Genomic DNA, 21,847 nt, shown 5'->3' with positions numbered 1-21,847 from the left:
AACTACTGTTTAACATGTGAATATAAGCTGGGACTTTTGGACAGAATTTCGACAGAAACGGGTGTCCTTGGTAGTGATGTTAGTTGCCATGGTGAAGTCCTCTCTTGGTTTAGAGGATAATGCTCTATTGTTGTTGTTTTTTTCAATCTGTTTTGGGCGCCGTTGCTTCCTGGTTTATTATATTTCCGGGTCAAAAGCCACTGCAGTGGAATGGGAAGAGGGAGTTATAACCTACGGAGCATGTGCAGACGAGAAGCCCGATAGTAACCCGGGAATGCTGTTCACATGCACGAATAATCAGGGTACTGAAGGAGTTCTCTAGGTCTGTTAACTGGGATATGAGAACTCCCATTTTAGCCGAGGTACAGTGTTTACATGGTGTTTGAGAAAACAAGGTATTAACCTTAACCCGAATATAATCTGGTTTTTAAACTGCATGTAAACGCACTGAATGAAAAAACAGAAAAGAAACCAATGCTAGAACTCAGTATAATCAGCACCTACGTATATCCACTTAAGCTTCTCATACGGAAGAGTATGGCACCCCTCTCACCCACTGTGTTAGCAAATAGTAGGAAAAAAAATGTTGTGGCACAGTTGATTGGTCTGATGCCCAGATTTGCTTCACAAATGCAAATCTAAGCATTGTTTGTTCCTGCTGCTGGAATTAACCTCATTGAATGCTAAATTGTATATTTAATTCATCTCCAATACACTTTTAATTGAGTATGTAATGATTAAAATAATAAAGTTTTCTGAACAACAAATTAGCAAACTGTACTATGACCAAACATCAATTTCAGCTTTCTGTGTAGAGTACAGTTTTGACACTAAAACAAAAATAGACTCCATATCCAGCTCTATGCGAATCTGTTCACTTTCAAACAGGGTTCTGCCACCGCCCATAGTTGATGGCTGACTGTCATCGACAACTGAGCCCAACACTGTTTAACAGTTTCACTTCAAATGCTCAATGAGTTTCAACCCATATTATTTGCTTGAAAAAATAATGGAACAATGGAACAGCACACTGGGCCTCATTTATCAAACGAACGTACGGCAGAAAAACGTGCGTACGACCATTTCCTGGCGAACGTCGGCATTTATCAATTTGGACGTGAGCGGGAGCTACGATCAAATCTCACGTCTGTTCTGAGATCGTGTACGCACATTTGAGCCTGTGTATTTGCGGTGCAGCACAGAAAAATCTGTCTGAAAATAATCAACAAACCTCAGCTGTCATTAAGCATAAGCAGTCATATATTAAGAACAGATCAAAACGGATTCTTAAAACGAATAAACAAAATAAAAATTGTGGTTGGCGCGATTTATTGTACTCATGCGCGTCTGAAGGCACCATCCATGAATGATTACGCATTCATCAATCGCCAAAACTACCACTCGATAAATGTACAGGTGATTTGTGATGCTAAGCTATCGCTTTTAAATGTGGTGGCCAGGTGGCCGGGGGCACACACACGCAGTTCTTATAAATATCAAAACAGCTCGGCTCCAGCCCCCCGCGACCCCGACATTGAATTAATGAATGAATGTGTTGGCGTGCGGCTGCAGCAAGATGCACTGCAGAGCCAAAGTCATCTCCTCGGTTCGTGGCTACCCTCGATAAATTTCATTAAATCAAACAAGGTCTCAGATGATTAAAATCTTGGTATGGTTCTTCTAGATGACAAAGGTATCCTCTTACGGAATACCTAATGACCTACCGGTAGCGCCAGTGTTGTGCCGTATTCAGCACCCCGGCCGTGAAATGCACCCCTCGCATTTTAGGTGATATTCTGGATCAGAAGGCTGTTGTTTCCACCTATAGGAGTAGTTTATATACAGCTAACCCACAACTGTCAGAACATTGGTTCCTTACAGTCTTTAAACTATTTTAAAGAGTTTAAAATCACAAACTTGGATAATAGCGAACACAAAACAACACCTTTTTTATGTTCTGTGGAAATAAACTGCAGCCATAATTATAAAATGAATTAAATGGACCTTTCGAATATCAGCTATAATGCGAGGGGGTGCAATTCACGGCATGGGTGCGGAATACGGTCACAGTGGAGCGTTGCTTCGGTTTGACTCCCTCCATTATTTTTTTCCATACAGCATTTTTATGGGCCCCTTTTATTCCACTCTTAAGACTGACAAAAAGCACATCTTTATTTTGCTCCATCTCGGATGTCAGGATGCCGATCTCTGTGTCGGAAAAGTTTCTTTTCTTCCCAGCGTTTCTCCTCTCCATGTTTGACCTCAGTGGGCGAGGCCTCCGAAACAGGAATATTTAAGGGCGTAACATGTTAAAGACGATCGAATTCAACCGCAGCATTTATCAAGGCCCGCTCATTCGTACGCTGAGATTGGTCAGACACGAATGTTTCATAAATCACACGTGGGTCCTTTCCTACGACCAATTATGCGCTCAGATCTGCACCCGTTTCCACGCAAGTTTGATAAATGAGGCCCATTGTCTCTAGAAAAAGACACAGTGAAGGAAATGAAAGGGAGCATGACAAGGAAAGACCAGTTGCCTGAGGCTGCAGTAAGGCTGGAGTATGTGGGTGAGCACTCATGCTGTTATGTCAAATCCTGTTATGTCACAGATTAGCAGCGTGCCATACAACTGATAAAGAGGATGCTGTGGAGACAGGGAGAGAAATCAACATTCACTCAGTGACCGTGAGGATTACAGCCACTGTAAATGCACATCCCATTGTTCTGAGTAGGATTAGAGCCTTGTAAACCGAGGTGCTATTGGAAATGGTTTGATCACATCTGGATGGAACCAAGATGGAATTACACTTGAGCAGAAGCCTCTCCCATTGGAGCTAGTTGAGATTACACTCATTGCTAAACAGAGATCCAAATAGAATATTTATGAAGCAACATTTGATTGGTCTCACTTGAGTCCAGTTTATGATTTGTCAAATCAGTTGACCATGTCTTACTTTGTGCAGACTATGCACTAATATGAGTTAGAGTTGTTCCGATACCAATCATAGTATCCGAAATGCTTCGGATTCACCAGAGTCAATGCACCAATCCGAAAACATGTAATTCAGCACAGAAAAAAACATACCGGTATTGGATCGGTACCTGGAATTGAATGGAAAACAAAATTCAGGTATTGGAATCAGTATGGGGAAGGGAAATGGTATTGGAACACCTCTAATTATCAATGCCATTCACAGTTTACTGACAGTCATGGTTTTATTGTAATTTAGAAATGGTGTACAGTGGAGAACTTTGTATATGCAACAGGAGCTAGTACACACAGTATCTTTCTCACCCTTCCTCTTCCTATCCTCCCTTCTCTTTCTTGTCTGTCATGCCTCATTTGCACAGCCCACCTGGTTGATAAATTGAAGCACAACATACCTACAGGAATAATGATTCAGTCTTGAAATGGTCTCTGAAATCATGTGGGGTTTTTTTTAGGAAAAAGAACCTAAAAAGCAAACAATGGAGGCAAAAAAAAACAACAAATACATGAAAACAAATGCCATTGGAAACAACAAATGGCCGATTTGCTAATAGGAAACCAGCAGAATATACAGTTTTTATAGTTATTTAACAAAATACAAGCTCCCTTTTAAAAATATGTGTGTCTGTCCTTGGTGCCGCAATACCAAGACATCATGTTCCGCTAGGCATAAGTCTTGAAGAAGATCATGTGATGTGCGTGTGTGTTTGCAGGCATGTGTTTGTTTCTGTCTGCAGCTAATCTTGTATACTACTGGACCAAGTTAGAAGGTGACAGCTTCATTGACAGTTTCAAAGAAAAAACATTGCCCGTGCAGTGCCATCTTAATTACATTTAGACCAGACTACAGCAATATACACAGGCACATTATGAGCTAAAATCAAATCAATATATTGTATAAACGGTTGGAATTAAGCAAAGCAATGCTTGTATTCTTTAGTGGCCAAAATACCATCTAAAGAAAATAGTATTATTATTTTTTCTCTCCTGTAAGCACTATCTTGAATATAACTGTAGGACCTCATGGGAAAGTTTTTGTGTCTGGTTGTCTGCTTAGCGTCGCATGAAGACAACCATAGATGAAGACATTTTTATACTGGTGTCTATAGGAGATAAGGTGGTTTACAACCTCGGACCCTCCTGGGGTAATAAAACCTAGAACTCCAGGTCTCAGGACCCCCTTTTGACCTAAATCAACGTCAAATCTGATCGCATTTCGAACTGGAGGAGCTGTCTCTGTGAGACAAATGGACTTTCATTAATAAAACAGAACTTTGTGTAGATGTTTGGAAAAACAGTTAAAGTTCGATGTTTCATCGCAACTGGCTGTTCAAAGACATTTTTGCAAGTGTGTAACAGTATATGCATTATTTGTATCTTGTTGTGATTATGTTTATGTGGTTTCAGAAGTGCAAAGTCTCTGTCTAATTCCTGAAATAATTCGTGTTTTAATAATAGGCCTGTCACTATATCCAGGAGAGTGTGATGATGTGTAGTATCTGTATCTGTTAAAACTGTCTGCCTAAAGATTTTGGCTAAGTTGGATATCAGAAAGCTTAATAATGGAAAATCAACCAAAGATAGTTTAATCTCAGAATTAGAATTCCGGCGTAAAAAGCAGTTGATTCGCTCAGAGTCAAAGGGATGGGTTAAACCCCGAGACACCCCCCTTTGCTGAGTAGAAAAGGATCTCTGATCTCTCTCTTGTCCCCTCTCTTGTCACCTCTCCCTCTCTGACCTCTCTTCTGCATATCTCCTTCTCTTCACCTCGCTTGACCTCCCCTCCTGATGTTCGTTCCTTTGTTAACCCAAAGTTAGCAAGAGACGTACTTTATATTTTGTTTCTTACTAAAGTATTTTTGTTTGTTAATCTATTTTTTTCGCGTGACTTTTTAAGTTTTCTACAACACGTTTTTTTTAATCTTTTATAAGTATAGTTAAACCCCTCATGCTGTCTTTGCCTTTTTGTCCGGCCGGCAAATTGCATCGAACTCGCGATTCCAGCCCCACAGAACCGGTCAGAACTTTTGTCAACTTTTGCATCGGTACTGTTAGACGCCAGGGCGACTGTAACATCAACGGCAAAGTAAGGTTGGCCTTTTAATGCAACTCTTGGTTAAACATTGGTGACAGTTAGATTCTGATCCGAGTTCTGTTGGCAGGCTAATTAGAGCAAGTTTTTGTATCCGCCAGTGATTTTATAAACAAGCCCTCTCGAGCCTCAAGCTTCTTATATCCACATTTAACCTTTATCAGTTGTCTATCCAATTTCGCTCTATACTGTATTATAATCTCCTTGTTATGTAGTCAAATAAATGTTTATAACCTTACGTCATTGTGAGAGTCTTCCGTTCTGTGCAGAAAGTGTTGGTCCCTGATAAGGCTGTGGTACGAATGAACGCGTTCAAGAAGAGACTGATAAAATTTAACAATCAATTACTTAAATAACTAAGGTATTAAACCTTCACCAAAGTTTAATAAACATCCTTTCTTAATTTGGTGTGGTGCCCTTACTTCGATATAAAATAAATCCTAAATTTTAACGAGTCGAGTTAATTCATAATTAATTCAGCGACTGATATATTTTAGCCATGACAAAAGTAGGCTTAATCTCCTACATAACTGTAACTATTATATCCATATATTTTATATCCAATCTATGTGTCTGTGGAGGCATTTCCTCTCTAAATGCAAATACGCTGTGTTAGTCAGCAACCATTGGTCATTGATGAGTAAAAGTGTCTGAAAAAAGTGTAAAAGTCTGAATTCCAAGTCAGGCTCACTCTTATGAGTCTAGGACAGGGGTGGGGAACCCATGCTCCTGGAGGGCCACTGTCCTGGATGTTTTAGGTTTTTCCCTGCTCTAACACACCTGAGTCTTACGATTTTTAGACCCCTGACAAGCTTCAGCTGCTTGATAACGAGCAGAGCATTAGAACCAGGTGTGTTGGAGCAGAGAGAAACCTAAAACATGCAGGACGGTGGCCCTCCAGTCTAGGACATGAGGTCACAGAGGCTCGCCTATAGTTACATTGCCAAAGCTGCTGTTTGAAACAACTATCTCAATTGTTACAGATTATAACTTTAACATTGGCCACATTAGTTGTCTGTCTTAACTAATAATACGCACAGACAACAGTTTAGCAAATACACTGACATTGAAAACAACAACCACGCTTCGTCCAGAACTAGCAAAGTGGCCATTATGAGTGTGCGCTATTATTATTTCATGAGGGAGACACACATAATTATCTTTAGACCTTCTACTAAAAAATAATATATATGGGCATGAATTTGGACCCTACCAAAATCAAGTTATGGGCAGGAGAAGGAGGTTAAGGGGGCTTAAGTGTTTGTCACTGCTGAAAAGTGTTAAGAAATAAAATGCTCAATTAAAACAAAGTGGCATAACCTGAGCTTCTGTATTTGTAGTAAGGTCATACTACTCAGTTCAAATTAGCTTGAATGAATGTATAAAATGTCCTATTATGATCACACGTCACATCATCCCTGCTTAAGAGTTTTAAACAAAGCCACCAAATTTGGGGTGGGTTATACAGTACACACATAAGGACATGTTGTAGTCCTTCCTGATTTAGTATTGAGTTGCATGCCTGTCTATGCCATGAGAGAAATGGGATCTACCTCCAGGGACAACTGTTTGAGTAGTTTCTAATTTAATTCTGACCATTGTTTTTTATCAAACTAATAGGTGAAAACTAAAATTTAGTGTTTGCAGAAGAGGAAACCTGTGATAGAAACCCACCACTATATGAGTGCATCTCTGATGAGCAAATTCCCATGTGGATGTTACAATTTCTAATTTCTTCACATCCTCTGTTTGGTAACAACTAGGCCTATCAACATTGAGTAAAATATAGTCCCTGGATTTAACAACATGAAGGCTGAGACATATATATGAAAGTAGTTGATTAGAGATATTTTTAATCTGTATTAAAATTGAAGTGAAAATGCCAAACATTCAATGGTTCCAGCTTTTCAAATGTGAGGTTTTGATGGTTTTTCTACCTGATACTAAACTGAATATATTTGAAGACATCACTTTGTGCTTTGGGCATTTTTCATCTTTTTTTGCACCAAAAAATGAATTATTTGAGAAAATAATTGACAGATGAATTGATAATGAAACAAAGTACTTGTAGTAGTTGTAGACACAAAGTGGTTGCATGAGATCTTCTACTAGCTAACAAGTTATGATTTCATCCATAGCATCTCATCTCTAATTTCTGACCTTGAAAAAAGTAGTTTGACCTAACAATCCACATTCTGGTGATGAAAACCATGTAATACAGCTGAAAGCACCAGAAAATGCTACTAAGTGGACCTTGAGTTGGTATGTAAAGCTACCATTTTCAATGCAAGAAGTAAACTTTCCTTACCTAAGAGTACTGTAACTAAGCAGTCAAAAAAAAATCCAGTGTTGCATTGAGTGCAAAGTAGCAGTGTAATATTAATCAAAGAAGGCAGCTAAGCAAAAGCAGAGTTGTCATAAAAATAATATAAAAAATGATATGCAATCTTTGAGTTGCTTTTCTGCTGCTAAACACAGGAATTTTTAATTAGCTGCAGTACTCTTGGCTACGCTCACTGAAGTGGTTTTTATTGTCATAGTATGTCTCTTACATCTGGTTCTACTATGGAAGCCTTGAGCGGCAAATTTTATTTCTTTTCCTCTTGTGTGAAGTTGAATAAAATATTTTTTTCTTAATAATAATACATTTTATTTATGGCCACCTCTTTATGACACTCAGTCACCTTACATGTAAAAAAAATAAACAGATGGACAGAAGTAAAAAAACAAACTAAACCAAACATAAATGCAAAGCAATACACAGCAACAGACAATCAGACTATCAAGTAAATACCAGAAGATTACCAAATTATCTAAAAAGTTACAGAGTAGGCTAATTTGAAGAGCTAATTTTTCATAAGGGATTTTCGAAGGTGGGGAGAAAGTCGGTGTCACGGATAGCTTGTGGGAGAGAATTACAGAGATGGAGGGCTGCATGGCTGAAAGCTCTTGACCCCATGGATATTTTTTCAGATTTGTTGTCTCTTTGTCTCCATAGATCACCAGAAGTTGGAGCGAGAGGCCAGGATCTGCCGCCTGCTCAAGCATCCCAACATTGGTAACTAGTACTCCCATTTACTGTATCTCTTTCTGTCCTACCTGTCATGAGGAGAGTTATATTCCCATGAGTTATATTCCCATGTGTTTCAAAACATACAAAGGTTAGTCCTGAAGATGGTTTCGTAGATATATAAAGAGATCCATTAAATATGTATGTTGTATGCTGGATTTACACATTCTTCCCAAGTGCTTTTTGACAGCATACAATATCTGCCAGGAAGCCAGAGTGCATCTTCCTCAATCCATTGTACACAAGGGCATCATCAACCTGCAATGTGACATCATCTGTTGGGTGCTGTGTTGGCCAATCAAATACATGCAAGCACACACCCCTGCTAGATTACTTTGGTAACATAAATTCCATATTTCTACTGACTTGGCAACTGTGTATGTCGCTGCATATGCCATACATGCTTTCCAGCCTTCTGCCACCTGTGTCTAAAAGAAAAGGAGATTCTATACTGTAAATGCAAACAAATACATTCTGGCTTAATCTACTGTATATTGTTGTGTAGTTCAATGATACTATGATCTGGCTTGTGCAATGGCTGTCTGCAAATAGAGCGCATCCACATGGCTCCCTTCCCCCAACATAAACACACACACACCCGCACCCTCTCTCAATTCCCTTCTTGCTTTAGGAACCACAAAGGCCAAGAAACCGTAATTACCACCTCAGTAACAACTTTGCCTGACAGTGAAAACTGCCATTTCCATGTATTGCGTCTATAATTGTCCTGGTGTCAGACTAATTCCCTTTATTCCACCAAAACCTTTCCGCCAGTAGATGAGAATTGTTGTTTTTGCTGGTGTGTTGCATTCAACATCACAAACATGCCTGAAAACAGCATTAGTAAACAGTAGAAAGAATGGAACCTAGTGATAGTGTTATGGTGGTTACTTATTTTTACAACTCTTACTTTCAGTTTCTCTTTCAAACTCGCCGTCAACTTATTTGGAATGATGTCTGAGTGCTGCTTGGGCAGAGAAGGACGGAACTAGCGGCTGAGATGACAAAGAGTAGCAGAAGTTACCGACGGAGGCAACACGTCATTGCATTGCACACCAGAAAAGTGGCGAAAAATGAGTGTGTCCACCTCAGTGTCATGTAAACATCCCTGTGGATTGGACCTTGAGCTCATCTCATCTCACCTTCAGCCTCTTATCCAGGGTCGGGTCGCGGGGGCAGCAGCTCTAGCAGGGGACCTCAAGCTTCCCTTTCCCAGGCCACATTAGCCAGCTCTAACTGGGGGATCCCGAGGCGTTCCCATGTCAGTGTGGAGATATACTCCCGGGTCCCGGGTCTTCCCCATGGCCTCCTGTCAGCTTGACGTGCCTGGAACACCTCAACTGGCTCCTTTCAGCGAAAAGTAGCAGCGGCTCTACTCCGAGTTCCTCACGGATGGTTGAACTTCTCACCCTATCTCTAAGGGAGACTGCAGCCACCCTCCTGAGAAAACTCATTTCGGCTGCTTGTACCCGCAACCTCGTTCTTTCGGTCATGACCCAGCTTTCATGACCATTGGTGAGGGTAGGACTGAAGATTGACCGGTAGATCGAGAGCTTTGCCTTTCGGCTGCGGTGCGGTCCGGCCAAACTCACACTCCATATTTGGAGCTGACAAATATAAATACCTGTGACTACTACTGGGTGGGTTTATTTTTCCAGTGGGAAAGGGGCTTAACTGACATATCACAGAGGAGAGTTGAGAGAGGGCTGTTTTTACAGAGCTTTGGGTTGCCATATCTATAACCAGAACCAAACCGAAGCTTTACTTTGATTAAACATGGTCATTTCATTTTGACAGCAGCAGCTTGAATAGATGATTAGCTATCAGCCACCATAAAAGAATGCTTTAAGGAGATAATGACTCTGTTTCATGGGGTTATTGCGAATAGCACAAAGACAACATTTTTAAATGCTAAAACAGAAAAAAAGATATATTTTTGAAAATGATATCCTCATTTAGAATTTGATGCAAGCAACACATTTGAAACAGTTGGGACAGGGTCATGTTTACCACTCTGTGGCATCACCTCTTCTTTTAAAAACACTCCTTAAGCATTTGGGAACTGAGGAGACCATCTGCAGTCATTTTGAAAGTGGAATATTTTCCCATTCTTGCTTGACATACGATTTCAGCTACTTATTTTATGTTTCATAATGCACCAAATATTTTAAATTTTAGCGGCCAAACTATTTTACAATAATGCACCCCCATACCATTACAGATGCTCACTTTTGGACTGTCCTGATAACAAGCCGGATTGTCTTCTCCTCTTTAGCCCAGAGGATGCAGTGTCCATGATTTCAAAAAATAATTTGTTATGTTGACTTGTCAGGCCACAGGACAGTTTTCCACTTGGTCTCAATCCTAAATGAGCTCAGGCCCAGAGAAGGCAGTTGTTTTGCTGGATCTGGTTTATATACAGTTTCCTCTTTGAATGGTAGAGTATTAACTGTCATTTCTGGATGCAGCAGTGAACTGTTCACAGACAATGTTTTTTTTAAATGTTCCTGAGCCAATACACTTATGTCAATGACACAATCTGTCTATTTTTAATGGACATCACCAACATCCAATAATGATTTTCATACAGAGATTTAAGGCACTGGTCACCCTCTTCAGGGAGGACTAGTTTGAAAATATGTATGTCAGTGAGCTAGAAACTTGTTTCAGTGAGCCATGCATTTGTCCTCAGAAAAACCCACTGGAGTGGTGGAAGGCACCGGGACAAAAACTGAGCGTTGAGTCAAAGCTTTGCCAGAGGAGCACCTGTTCTCCACGACAGGACTGATCATTAACAGAATGAGGACACTCATTTAATTAGGTTTTTTAAAGGAAACAATGTTTTGAAGTTGTCGTTGTGAAAAATCGATCCTTATAGGATAACTGTGACTGTTTTGATTAAGAATATTTGGTCTTGGTAGGCTGTTTTGCTGTGCATCCTTATTCCTTCAGGATGATGTGTTGTTGTAGTACTCGATTGGCCCTCGAGGAATCGATGCGATCCCTGGATCTTGAAATTAACTACCCGTGCCCATCCCTAGTATATGACATGTCGTTGTTATACATAGGGTTCACCTCGTTCAATATGAGAGTTCAATATGCCACTTCTATTTTGTAAAAAGGAAGTTCTTCCTCAGCAAAAAAATATGCAGTATTAAATTTTGCTATTATTTCTGCCTCAACTGCAGACTGAACCGGTGTTTCTTGCCGGAGAAAGGCTATGGGTAGGGGGCAATGCACTTTCGTTGTTGTAATGGTCTCGGCATATATTGTGTTTTAAACTGGTGCTATGTTTTTTTCCAATTTTTTTAATTAAATTTGCAGAAGGTCATACAAGAAAAAGTGCAACAGTTGTACAGTGTGTTAATACATCTGCCTTAAAGTAAAGAAACAGAGAGAAAAAAACCCAACATAAATCCCACTATCCCTTCCAACAACCCATGTCAGACCTGGTCATAAGTAGAAACATAAGGTACAATGAAACAAATAGAGTGACATTCATAGCTAATGTCAAAATGAATAAGGTAATTCAAGAAAAAGAGAAGGAAAAAAGAGAAATAAATAAATAAAAAGAACAATTAAAAAGAGGGGCGGTCTCTCCTTTCAAGCACTACGAAATGTCCTCAGCATCATCAGGAGTAACAGTCAGACTATTAATAATAAGAGCCAGCAATGGGTCCCAGGTTTGATGGAATGCTGTCAAAGATCCCCTCTGTGAAAACCTTAACTTCTCTAATTTTAAAATTTCACGTATCCAACTATTATGAGTTGGTGGAGAAACATGTTTCCATTTCAGGAGAATGTTACTTCTGGCGAACAGGGTGGTAAAGGCCACAACACGTTGTGTAGTAATGGGCAGACAGAGGAAGCCCTAAGAGCAGTCAAGAGATTTGGTTCCAATTTTGTGTTAAGAGCCAGAGAAATATATCAGACCAAAATTCAAAAAGCTTAGGGCACGTCTAGAACATGTGTGGGTTCGGCTGGGGACTGCTTGCAACGGTTACAAGCATCACTGTGACTAGGGTATATCTTAGCCAATGTAGCTTTGGTGAAATGGGCTCTATGAAGCCCATTCCACTGTAATAGGCCGTGCCTGGCACGAATCGAGGATGAATGGACCAGTTTTAGAATGTCCCTCCGATGCATTTTTAGGTGAGACAGTGGGGACTGGTCTCAGAAGACCAATCTTATTATAAATGACAGATATCAGACGTTTGTGTTGTACGTTGAGAGACAGGAATTGGTCTCAGCTTCAGGGGGGCGCATCGGAAAATGTGGGAATTGCTTTTTGGATAAAATGTCTCATTTGAAGGTATCGAAAGAAGTGGCTATTAGGCAGGTTGTATTTGTCCGACATGAATGCGGTGGCTGTGGATCAGTGAAAGAGTGGGTCGTCCTCCATTTGAGAGATCGGTGGTTCGATCGAGCTCCCCCGGTCCACATGTCGAAGTGTCCTTGGGCAAGATACTGAAACCCAAATTGCTCCCCATGCTGCGCATGGGTGTGTAAATGTGGTGTAAATGGTTAGATTAGATGGTATGTATACCACCATCTGTGTGAATGTTTGTGTGAATGGGTGAATGTGACAAGTAGTGTGAAAGCGCCTTGAGTAGTCAGAAGACTAGAAAGGCGCTGTATAAGTCCAAGTCCAATGCAAAGGACGACAAAAACACCTTTGTCATACTTTAAATTTTATTGGTATCGGTGACAACCAGATTAGGTGAAACCTTGTGGGCAGTTATGGGGAGCTGTGAGCAAATCATAGAGTGCAAAAAGCAGGAGGAAGATGTTATCTCAGTATGAGCCCAGGGCGGGCAGACGTCTGCAGCTCCACTGCGGAGCCAATATAAAAGTTTATTAATGTTACAGGCCCAGAAGTATTGGCAGAAATTAGGAAGTGTTAGTCCCCCTTCAGGTTTAGGGAGATAACAAGACTTAAATTTATCTAATAGCGGCTTGAAGTTCTTTTAGAAAAGGCCCCTGAAGGAGCTGGTGATAAACACCCCCAAATACCTGAACCTCTTGTCAGCTGTTTTAAAGAGAAATATGGATTGTGGGAGTGATCTCGCCAGGTTGTTGACAGAAAATAACTCACTCTTCTGAATATTAGACTTGTACCTAGGTGCCCAAACTGATCCGGAATTGATAAAACTGGGGGGAGGGAAGATGTGGGGTTTGAAATAAGTGAGAGAAGATCATCCGTCCACGGTTGAGAGGAAAATGTGCTGAGCGGACCCCTTTAGTGTTTACAGATACAGAGGGGGGTACAGAAGCTTAACCCAAGACATGAAATTAGAATCAAAGCAAAATTTCTCCAAAATGAAAAATAGAAATTAACTAGACTAAATTCACATAATAGTGTGATCAGACACAGAAAGAAAAATGAAAAAACTTTGCTTTGCGTTTGATTTTCACCTTCACCTGGTATTTGTGCAGCCTGATAATGACCTGATGTTCTTCCTGCCCTGACTTTGGCTTCTAGGCTAGTATGCAGTGAGCCCTATCCCTGTCTCTACTGATTCAGGTACACCAATCACACAGAGATTATTGCGCCGGTTGTGGGACTCCAGGTCGCTGACTTTAGCTAAGAGTTTAGCGTTGCTCTCTGTTAGCGTGGCACAGGAGGCCTCTGGCGTTAGCAGACTTTCTCTTCGAGCGTTGAAATGGAGGCTTTGAGATCAACAGAGAGGGCTTTGAACTTGGCAGAGAGGGCTGTGCGGTGCTCTGCCCAGAGGTGAGCAATAACCGTCATGCTAATCTCGCCGCCTACCTCGTCTGCGGTGCTAGCCTTCGCCCCTGATCTTTTACAGTCTGTCTGGTCGCATACGTCTGCATATTTCGTTGGTGTATCCGTCAAACGCGACAAATGTTACTATTTGTAGTGACTTTCGGGGTCCTGAAACTCAAAGTTATCAAAAGTTGCGGGAGCAAGACTCGGCCCGTGTCTACTTCATCTCAACCAAACCGGAACTGAACTGGTTCTATGTTAAATCAGTGCATCGTTTGAATTGTGCAGTACCTGTTGCCTCTGCAAACTTAGTGTTGCAGGCATGTTTTGGCCCAATCAACAGCAAAAGATGCAATTAATTGTTTTTCTTTTTTTTCGCAATACCGAAGCTAGTTGAATTCCTTTAGCCATTCATCTCAAAACCAGGAAGTTTTCGACTTTTCTTGCCACAACTCCTTCACCATCTGCTTCGCCCTCATCTACTTTGGCAGGTGGCTGCGTTACAGGGTCTGGCCTTGGTACAGGAGCAGGCATACTTTGAAAAAATACATACATTGATCTTTTTACCATCGTCAAAGAAGAGCTAGGCAAGGCAAGGCAGCTTTATTTGTATAGCACTTTTCATACACAAGGCAGACTCAAAGTGCTTCACAGCACAACATGTCATGAATTCAAATGCATAACAGAAAGACAAAGAGAATAAAAACATAGACAATAATCAAAACAGTGCGGACGTTAAAAGTGCGAAGATTTAGCAGAAAGCTAAGGTGAACATAAGTTTTCAGTCTAGTTTTAAAAGTGGTCAGAGTGGGTGAAAGTCTCACATCTTCAGGAAGTTTGTTCCAGCTGTTTGTTGCATAATGACTGAAAGATGCTTTCCCTTGATTTGAGTTTACTCTGCGAACTACTAACAGATTGGTCTCAGAGGATCTTAGTGATCTAGAAGGCTTATGTAGTGGGAGCATATCAGTGATATACCTCGGCCCTAGACCATGTAGTGATTTATATGTGAGCAGGAGGATTTTGAAATCAATTCTCTGACGTACAGGAAGCCAGTGTAATGATTTAAGAATTGGTATAATGTGCTCACATTTTCTGGTCTTTGTTAGAACTCTAGCAGCAGCGTTCTGAACAAGCTGTAGCTGCCTGACAGTTTTTTTGGGAAGACCTGCAAGGAGACCGTTACAGTAGTCTAGCCTACTGGTTATAAAGGCATGGACAAGTTTTTCTAAGTCTTGAGCTGACATGAGCCCTCTAAGTCTTTTTACATTTTTAAGGTGATAGTAGGCCGATTTTGTTACTGATTTGATGTGACTGTTGAAATGTTAATCAGAATCCATAATAACCCCAAGATTTCTGGCTTTATTTGAGGTTTTCAGGGACAGTGATTGAAGGTGTTGGATGACTTTAAACCTTTCTTTCTTAGCACCAAAAACAATTATCTCAGTTTTGTCCTCATTTAGTTGAAGGAAATTTTAAAGCTATGACTTTTAAAGACGCAAAGACAGCATGACGGACAGCGAGAGGGATAAGGCGACGAGTGTAGATGATGTGTTCAGCGCTGTTTAAAATGTCACTCCTTGACTCACTCACACATACACCACTTATAATATGAGAGAGAGAGAGAGACACACACACACACACACACACACACACACACACACCTCCTTGTTTTTCAACATAATAAAAATAATATAATTTAAAAATCATATTAAAAAGAAACTTGGCAAATTTCCAGGTGGTGCTACAGCCCCTAGTTTTAAAATATAAAATGCACCGTCTCAAATACTGGTTGGTCACAGTCTGGAGCCCTGGGCTGTATATTTAATTTTTTTATGTAAGCATTTGAACAACAAAAAACTAAAGTGGCAAGCTGCTCAGCTGGACAAGCTCATGTTTGCAGCACTGTATTTTTTCTGTATTTTCTATTGAACCACTGTCCAACCTCCTTATTGCTCACTATATCCAATGCACATTATTTCAACATGTGCAGAAAATAAATCCAAAGTTGTTACTGTTGCAAAGCTTTGACTGGACAATTACTGGAGAGGGGTTTAGCAATCAATGACTTTGGTTTGTACGATCTTATTATCACAGATAGAATCAATGGCCAGAACTACAAAACCAAAACTGTACATTTAATTTAAAACATGACATTCTAGTGATCAATCAATAATACCAATGGCTAATACCAAACACTGTACGTTAAAAGGTTGAATCCATCATTGGAGATTCCCATTACTCGCCTGCTCACACATGAGCACCCACTGTTTGAGTCCCACTTGGTTCCTGTCAGATAGTCTTGTCTAGTATCTGGTAGTGCTGGTTTCAATCCTATTTCATTCATGCTGCATCCAGCTCTGGGAAAGCCCTCATTCCTCTAGGGTCATGGTGGTGTTGTATGCAGGAGATGAGCTAACAGAGATGTCTGCAGGGGGATCTTTCCCTCTTTTATTGCCTCTTTTTCATCCATCCTCTCATCAGATGATCATTAGAACTTATTTGGACACTGAAATTTAATGAGCTTTCCCCAGAAGCACCCTGCTTCTAATATATAAACATTCAAACACATTCACATCATAATCAATCTCCCACTGTAGGTTGAATTACCCATGGAGTCTCTAGATGATGTATTATATTGACATGATAAGAAGCCAAATACAATTCAGCCATTGTGTGTTATTAAAACATAGAACTAAAATCAATTATAGCTGAGCTTTTCATTGTGCTGGTCTAGGATTATGATTCAGTAGCACTTTATTAAAGATTAAACCGGTATCAAATCCCTTCTTAAATCCAATTAGGTTAGCTTTAAACCACAGGTAGATCACTTCAACTCAAAGATGAGTGTTGGGACAAAATTAGCAATTTTGAAAATATTACTTTGTCCCCTGAGACCTTGTGCATCCCAGAGGCCTTTGGCAAAGCCAACAAACTATGAAAGGTTACTGCCCACCTTGTCAAGTGCTGATGTGTTTATAGCAAGTGAGGTAAACAACTTTTATCCTTGCTTTGAGGCAGCTAGCCAACAAGCAAAAACGGCCAAAGAAGAGGTTATTGGATGGATGGGTTCACCTTTCATACCTGTCTCCCTTTCTGAGCATGATGTCAGGAAGGCGTTCAAGCGTGAACACTGTGAAAGAAGCAAGACCGGATGGAACCTCTGAAGAAGTGATGAAATGCTTTGAATGGCTGCTCAAGGAATACACCTTCTCCTCACTACCCAGTATGGTAAAATGAGAAAGATTGTGATCTAGTCGAGACCTTGCACCGTCCACCATCCGGACATACTTTCTCATTTTACAGCTAAACAGGACTCTCATAAGAAATATCCTTCTAAAAAACAATAACTTTGTTTGTCACTGACTGGCCATTTCAAACGGCACAAACGTTACGTGCTGGTGGGATACAAGCAGCATGCCACTCAGAGTATCGCTACATGCTGCTGTGATGAGCAGCACAGGGGGTCGGTATATGTTGCTGTAATGAGCGTGTAAATTCCAATCTGCCTCTTTTCAATCTTGATGTCTCTGATTACTCACTGTAATTTGCATATACATAAAAAATAAACCCCCCAAAAAAGGCTGGAAGGGTAGCGAGCCCTTCATCCGCAGAAGGGAAATTGTCTAAAAAGCTTCACATTTGTAAAACATCATCAGTCACACAGTTACCTGCCGCTGCTGTGACAGGTTGCCTGGTGCAGTGTATTTAATATAATAAATATCTCTCTTCTCTCCCCTCTTTCTTCCCTTCCTTACAGTGCGGCTCCATGACAGCATATCAGAGGAAGGATTCCACTATCTGGTCTTTGACTTGTAAGTGCAGGATTGTTATTTTGTACATCACATTTCTGCACATCTGAGGCACCTACAGGAAGCTCCACATGGCTAAACACATGTTGAACACACAGCACCTGTCAATCACATGTCCTGTCTCTGTGGCACCATGGGAGATTAGATGCGGCGCATTCACCTCCTGCCCTCGTTCCTTCCTCCATCTGTCATCACACACACTGCTACACACTGACAACACATACATGCTTAAGTGCTTGTATATGACAGCATCAGATTCACACAAACATCATGTGGATCATATACTTCAGCTTCAAGCTAGCTTTTTTATTGTATAATTTAATCATTTACACCAGGGTTTCCCCTTTAGTTTCAATGTGTGTTCCCATAAAAAGGGCGTGTATCGCGTCATTTTACTCACCCTTACAAAATGGATAGATCAAGGGCTGCTATTTCACTGAAGAGCTCATTATAATGAACTCCGATGAGCAGTTCAAGACTATAATAATAACACAGATGCACATAATAAGGCTAGAGAGGCGTGCTGGCAAAAAAAATAGCAGATTCTGTAAATCTGTGAGTGAAAGTGAAAAGATTCATGTTCCCCGAAAGGTGCACTGATTAGGACATGTTTACAGTTAATTGCACCAATGAATTTGGAGAATCCTATAAATGGATTAGAGAACTGTAGAATGTTACTAATGGGAAGGTATAATACACCACACTGGTCATAATTCCATAACCTTTGGTTTAGAATTAAATTTTACACATTCTACACATAAATGCACATTGCATGGGAGATGAAACCTGCACACAGGATTACAAGACTGACACGCTTCCTCCACTCCACCACTGTCTCTCATAATGTTTTAAGCCCGTATACAGTTATTTATTTTTTAATTAATTTACATTATATACATAATATACATTTTTACAGATTTATTACATGGACATCTTCACATTGCTGAGCTGCATCTCAAATTTATATTATTCCTGCTTGGATGCTTTCAGATGATGTACATCACTTGTGTGTGTTATCTACTGTTGACCTGCTGTCTCCCTCTGAACACGAGGCACCAACCCTGAGTGGAGGGAGGCTAATGTTTAACCTTATATTTATCGAGGAGATCAAAGCATTGTGATAGATTGGGAGAACATGCTGGTTCAGAGAAAAGCATTATACACTCCATGTTTGAGTTACTTAGCTGCTGAATGAAGGCCAGCAATATCACTGAGACTCTGCAGACCATTTTACAAAGGGTTGAACCTTTTTACAAAGTGTCACAACACATATTTTTTGCTTGAAATATGGAGGCCCCTGCAGACTCAGAGTGGTAATGTTTTTTGACAGGTGATGGAAAAGTGTTTGCCTTAAAATATCCTTCATTTATTCTGATGTTTTGAGCAAATTGACCCACTGTCCCCCAACATTTTTCCTTCACTCCAGGGAACTAAAGAAGAAAATCTGAAAACTTTTGACTAATAAGACATATTAAAAGGTGTGTGTGTGTGTGTGTGTGTGTGTGTGTGTGTGTGTGTGTGTGTGTGTGTGTGTGTGTGTGTGTGTGTGTGTGTGTGTGTGTGTGTGTGTGTGTGTGTGTGTGTGTGTGTGTGTGTGTGTGTGTGTGTGTGTGTGTGTGTGTGTGTGTGTGTGTGTGTGTGTGATCCAATCACATGAATCATAAATCTGCCGATACCGATCCCAGAATGGATGGGAGAATAATAAAAATAATAATCTTCAATGTCCTGTATTTACAATCTATCCTTGTGCAACACTTAAAGTGGTGAAACCATTTGTACTCAAATAAATAATCAAATGGAAAAGCTCTGTGGCTTGTAGCCATAACCTCATGGAAATACATGGGAACATCTTCCAGCTGAATACACAATGTCCACATGCCGTAGATGAGCATATCTACTGAAGTATATTATCATAGTGATTTCACCACTTCATTCTTTTTACCCAGTTTGTCTGAAAAAATCTCCTCTGGATGAGATTAGTTAGTCAGCATAATTATGGTGCCTTTTGAAATGAACATCTGTGATTTGACATTTCCCTCCTTTTCCAGATATACATGTTTTTTCTTTCCAATGTTCTCTGTCTCATTCTGTTTTGTCTGCCTGTTCATCTCTCTGTCTCCTCCAGAGTAACCGGCGGTGAGTTGTTTGAGGACATTGTTGCCAGGGAGTACTACAGTGAAGCCGATGCCAGGTCAGTGTAATGCCCTGTTCTATTGCTATTTATGAATGTACTGTATACATATTATGTCAAACCCATGTAGTCTACATTGGCACCAAAGGCATATTCAAGTATTTATCTATAGGTCAGAACTAAAAATTCCTACCATGCAAATCATGAAATTTCGTATCACCTACTCCTCATGTGAATTTGTGAACACAGAAAGACAACCCTCCTCGTTATGGAGTGCATAAGTGTTTCCTGCTGCGCTGCCTTGGATAGGCCTTTTATAGCCAACATCTCTCTTCTACACTTGTTCTACCGTTGTCCTTTTGATTACAACCACCTTCTGACTGGCTATTAAAAATTCACTCCAAAAGAACCCTGTTTGGTGTTATTTTGTACAGGAATGCAGCTTTATCCGAGAGCATATCCATTAAAGGTTCATTTAGGTTTAAATTTGTAATAATTTTGAAGATTCTCAATACTTTGACTGAGCAGCGCCAGGATTGTCATCAGGAGCTGTAACTCTTTCCATGTCAAGTCTTTTGTGTAATTCCGGCGCAAAAACATCCCATGGCACTAACATACATCAAATAAGCCCTCAAGACAGTTTTTTCACGTATGAGCTATTACCAGAGAAATACGGTAGAGTCACTAACAGGCGGACGTGGCTAGCACTTATTGGCTTGGGGCAGTACGGTGAAGGTATTAAAACGTCTTTTTAACCACTAATACTGCTCAAAATAACACCAAACCTCTGCAGTAGCATGAGAAGAGTCCCTACACATAAAACGGAGCACCAATAACGTAGTTAGCGAACCCAGAGTTTATTACAAGAGTGTCTAGAAAGAATTACCAACTGGCCCCGATACCAGCTCCTCTCCATAGTAAAGTCCATTCAAGTGGATTACCAAGTGCAATCCAAAAGGAAGGAGCCCATCCCACATCTATTATTGTCTCGAAGGCTTATGTGTTATATAGGCGTGCCGAAAAAGACCATGGGATGATTTTGCGCCGGAATCACACTTTAAATTCTAACAAACAAAAACAGCTTTAGATGTAAAGGATCTGGATTCTGTTTTGTGTGCATACTACTGTATATGTCCTTTGTATTTTTCTTAACTTGTCTACTTAAATTACTCAAAGAAACAGTTCAACAATGTGCTCTCTTTCCCAGAGGGATGTGATCAATATCAAACTCATGTCTGTGTGTTAAGTGTTGATGTGTTTGGTCATAACGATACAATTTGCAGTTCTAGGGTGAGTTATGTGATTGAAGTGTTTTTCTCGCAGCAGTAAGTGTGTGCAGGATGTTGTCATCTTGTCACTGTGAGGGTGCCAGGTCTTGTACAATGATATCTGCACAAAGAAATAAAACTTGTGTTTGTCAGGTGACCCTCTAGGCCGAGGTTGACTTCCCCACTTGATCTAAACATCTGAAAGTTTTGTTTAAATATTCATTTTTAAGATGTTTTTTCAACTAAAATGTTTCATATAATTAGCAAACTTCTTTAAAGTGAAAGTCTGGCTTAAAATCATCCTAGGGTCTGTTTCTGCAAATACACTCATCAAATAAGCCATCGAGACAAATTTTTCTCCTGTAAAACCTATCAACGGAGATATCCCTGAGACTCACTAACAGTCCCTAACAGCTGAATGCGGCTAAAACACTGATGAGCTTGGGGCAGCATGGTGAAGGCATTAAAACAGCTTTTTTAACCACTGATACTGCTCAAAATAACTCTAAACCTCTGCAGTAACATTACATTTCATTTAGCTGACGCCATGGTCCAAAGCAACTTCCAATAAGTGCATTCAACAATTAGGGTACAAATAGAAGAGCAAGTTATTGAGTGTGGTGGTTTCAAATGAGCCGATCTATAGAGTGCTAAATATAAGCGCAACTGCATCTTCTTAGCTGCAGTCGAAAGAGATGCAATTTTAGCCTGCGGTGGAAGACTCTCTGCCTTCCGAATGTCGATGGGGAGCTTG

The 21,847-nt window shown here is 40.3% G+C and overlaps 1 protein-coding gene across 2 annotated transcripts in view; it reads left to right on the top strand.

Annotated features, from left to right (window-relative positions):
- The window catches only part of camk2d1 (calcium/calmodulin-dependent protein kinase (CaM kinase) II delta 1), a gene marked incomplete at its 3' end in the record, with an annotated part of 134,940 nt that overhangs the window by 61,781 nt on the left and 51,312 nt on the right, over positions 1-21,847 (top strand). For both annotated transcript variants that reach the window (XM_083937192.1, XM_083937193.1), the window contains exons 3-5: positions 8,083-8,142; positions 17,643-17,697; positions 19,820-19,885. In XM_083937192.1, the coding sequence (XP_083793318.1) occupies positions 8,083-8,142; positions 17,643-17,697; positions 19,820-19,885 (181 nt within the window). The remainder of the gene's footprint in view (positions 1-8,082; positions 8,143-17,642; positions 17,698-19,819; positions 19,886-21,847) is intronic.

Source organism: Echiichthys vipera (assembly GCF_963691815.1).
Source record: "Echiichthys vipera genome assembly, chromosome: 22".
In the NCBI taxonomy this organism is placed as follows: Eukaryota; Metazoa; Chordata; class Actinopteri; order Perciformes; family Trachinidae; genus Echiichthys; species Echiichthys vipera.
Note: the sequence above shows the minus strand (reverse complement) of the source record. Positions and strands in the feature narration are given on the sequence as shown.